This window comes from Hibiscus syriacus, unplaced genomic scaffold (genome assembly GCF_006381635.1).
Source record: "Hibiscus syriacus cultivar Baekdansim isolate YM2019G1 unplaced genomic scaffold, ASM638163v2 tig00117032_pilon, whole genome shotgun sequence".
Classification (NCBI taxonomy): Eukaryota; Viridiplantae; Streptophyta; class Magnoliopsida; order Malvales; family Malvaceae; genus Hibiscus; species Hibiscus syriacus.
In genome coordinates, this window is record NW_024063532.1 from 1,546,020 (window position 1) to 1,549,078 (window position 3,059).

Consider the following 3,059-nt stretch of genomic DNA (forward strand, 5'->3'; position numbering starts at 1 on the left):
TCGTTCGTGCGGGGTATATATGTATTGTATTTATATCTTGTATCATTTTTATTTCATATGTATATTACATAAACATGCTTCTCTTAAATTTACAGAGCTTAGATTTTCAAGCTGATGTCGAGTCTGTTCAGCTCAAAACTGTTATTATTTGTATTTAAAATATTAAAAGTATTAATACGTAAATAAAAAAAGTGATGACAAAAAAGGTTTAAGAGTGCTAACAGGTCTGGGCTTAGATATAAAAATTTAGGGTCAATATTGGGGGGGGGGGTTGTTTTGGGGCGCGGTTGTGCAAGATCGGTACATAAATAGCCTTAAAATGTCCGGAAAGAAGCAGTCCTGCGGCGACTTAAACCGTGGTGGTGTGGTGGGAAATCATTGTCCAATTTTTTCCATTCCAATCTTCTGAAAATTACTCAACTCCATCTCATCACTTTGTCTCTTCCATGTGAATTCAGATTCGCGCACCCAAAACTCAACAAAGACACTGTTAAATGACAAAAAGCTGCGAGTGCCAGGGTTAGCTTACGAGTGAGATTCTAATTCAGATGACAAATGAAGGCTAGTGGGGGAATATGGAAAAGTTGCCAGGCGACGATACACTATTCGTCATTGTCAAAAGCTCATTTTGTTTAGCTCTTTTTATTGGCTTGTTTGTTCTATGCTCATTTGATGTTTCATCAGATATCAACAGATAAGAGTGTACAAATCCCACTTTACATACGCTGCTAGTCTCTTCACCTCATAATCTAGCTTTCAATTTTCACATGAGAATATAAAGGAAGTTCACTAGGATATGATTAAGATACGGATTCAATCGGAACTTCTAGGTAGAAGTTATTAACTTCCATCAACTCTTGTCTCATCAGGTTAATATGACGGATCCTTTTCACTTTTATTCACTCTTTTCCTAACTTTGCAACCAATTTTAAGAAAGAATCTTTTTCTCTATGGCCTTCCGGAAACAATTGTCCAAAAAAACTACGATATATATATATATATATGCTTATAGTTGTTTTCTTGTATTCCTCGATTACTAATATACTTCTCAGTTCTTGTCTTTTCCTTTCTGTTTTCTCCAGTTTTGTTTTACTTACTTTTTGATGTACTGACTAACACCAATCACGAGCGTCTGCGCTGTAATGTCACTATTTCAGCAACTAGGATATATAGCTGACTAACACCAATCACGAGCGTCTGCGCTATAATGTCACTATTTCAGCTACTAGGATATATAGCTGACAGAATTACCTGAATCCTGCCCTATTCATCGACGGATAACAAGGTTTTACAGATCAACACGGATTGCATCAAATTCACGAATCATGATCATAGGAAATAAAAAAAAACCGAAAAACAAAAGTTACTGCCGTTCCATGAAGTTTCAGTTAAAGCCCTCGTCAACTTGGAGAAATCTGCTCACCCACTCCAAGTTGCGGGTGTCCTCGTTGGAGAAATTGAAGAACTCGTCCACATCGAAGTCGATATTCGAGTCCTCACAGCCGGCAGATGTATTTTCTTCTCTACCCTGTTCTTTGGCATTCTCCACTAGTCTCTTTTGAGCTTTGCAGCCTTGTCTTGCCAAAGCTCCACTTTGTTTCTCGTTCTGGTTCACTTTCTTGCTCAAATGAGAATTCCAGTAGTTCTTGATCTCGTTATCAGTTCTCCCTGGTAATCTCCCTGCTAGCAAAGACCACCTGCATAATGAAAAAGTAACCATTAATAATCAACTTTGGAAGATAATACTGCAAGATTCATCGAAATGAAATTAACCTGTTTCCGAGGAGTTTATGAAGCCTATGTATCAAGTCCTCTTCTTGGTCTGTTATATTTCCTCTCTTGATGTTAGGCCTAAGATAATTCATCCATCTCAGCCTGCAACTTTTGCCACACCTATTTAAACCTACACCAAAGAAAAGAAAAAAATTGAAAAAATCAAACACCTACATAAACCCATATGATGATATTAATTTACTTAGTGGCTACCTGCTATGTTTGCAATTGTCCTCCACTTTCTAGCACCATGAACTGCTATAACTTCAGCCAATCTTCTATCTTCTTCAGCCGTCGACCATGCTCCCTTGTTGAACTCTGATCTCTTAGGGCCGATCGGAGCTTGTATAGAGCTTCTTTCGTTCCAGTGATGGCTATATATAATCAGAAAAGAATAGGAGATTGTATGTGGCTCACCGTGTTATCTACTCTTCTTTGTGTGTAAGAAGAACCTCAACTACCACTTAACTACACGTATATATAATACATATTTGAAAGATACAAAGTGTTGAAATAGCTGCGGATTGCAGACATCATGAAAAGGACAGCAGTAATGGATTTGAATTTTGATGATTGAGCAATGAAAATGGTGTAAAGTTTGTACAAAAGCCTGCACATTGCTGCAAAAGGCTGCAGATTACAAGATATATACATGCATAGTGCGCTTTTAGGAGGCAAAAAAAAAAACTATGAAAAGATGGCATTGGGCATTGGGTTAAGAAAAACAGTGTGAAAGTTAGATGGGTATGAGATGGTAATCGGCAGGCATCTCCCCATGCCATTGCCATCCATATGCAAGTTTGTTGCTAAATTTATGACAATGGGTTATACATATGGATAGACAAGTAGGAGGTGAATACAATTTATGGATTAAGTCTAATTTTGTTTGATTAAAGTTAGTGGTGTGCATAAAGAATAAATATGACTGGTTAGTAGTTGGACTTAGCAACCTTCGTTCAGTTATTAGCATGCTTTTCTTTGATGTTATTTTCCATCTATAGTTTACTACATCAATCTTTTAAAAATTTTAAATTATTTGTAAACCTATATATTAAAATAAACCTCTAATCATAGGCATGACTGAAAATTAGACTTAATCCACTCTGAGACTGTAATGATATTAGTTAAATTGACATGATTATTATTTTTTAATAATCTAAAATGATTATAAAATAATATTTATTTATATACATCTGTAAATGTAGTTGTTCGAATCCTCTAGATTTAAAAAAAATATTTCTTTTTATAACTTAGGTCACTAAATAATTCATACATAATATAAATTT

At 35.6% G+C, this 3,059-nt stretch overlaps 1 protein-coding gene across 1 annotated transcript; it reads right to left on the reverse strand.

Annotated features, from left to right (window-relative positions):
* Positions 1-1,266: 1,266 nt before the first annotated feature.
* On the reverse strand, positions 1,267-2,391 carry LOC120196380 (transcription factor MYB23-like). The gene is made up of 4 exons (XM_039198196.1): positions 2,261-2,391; positions 1,987-2,147; positions 1,774-1,903; positions 1,267-1,697 (listed from the first exon to the last, which is right to left on the reverse strand). Exons 1-4 carry the CDS (start codon positions 2,389-2,391, stop codon positions 1,385-1,387), a joined length of 735 nt encoding a protein of 244 aa, XP_039054127.1. The 3' UTR covers positions 1,267-1,384.
* Between the last annotated feature and the right edge of the window lie 668 nt (positions 2,392-3,059).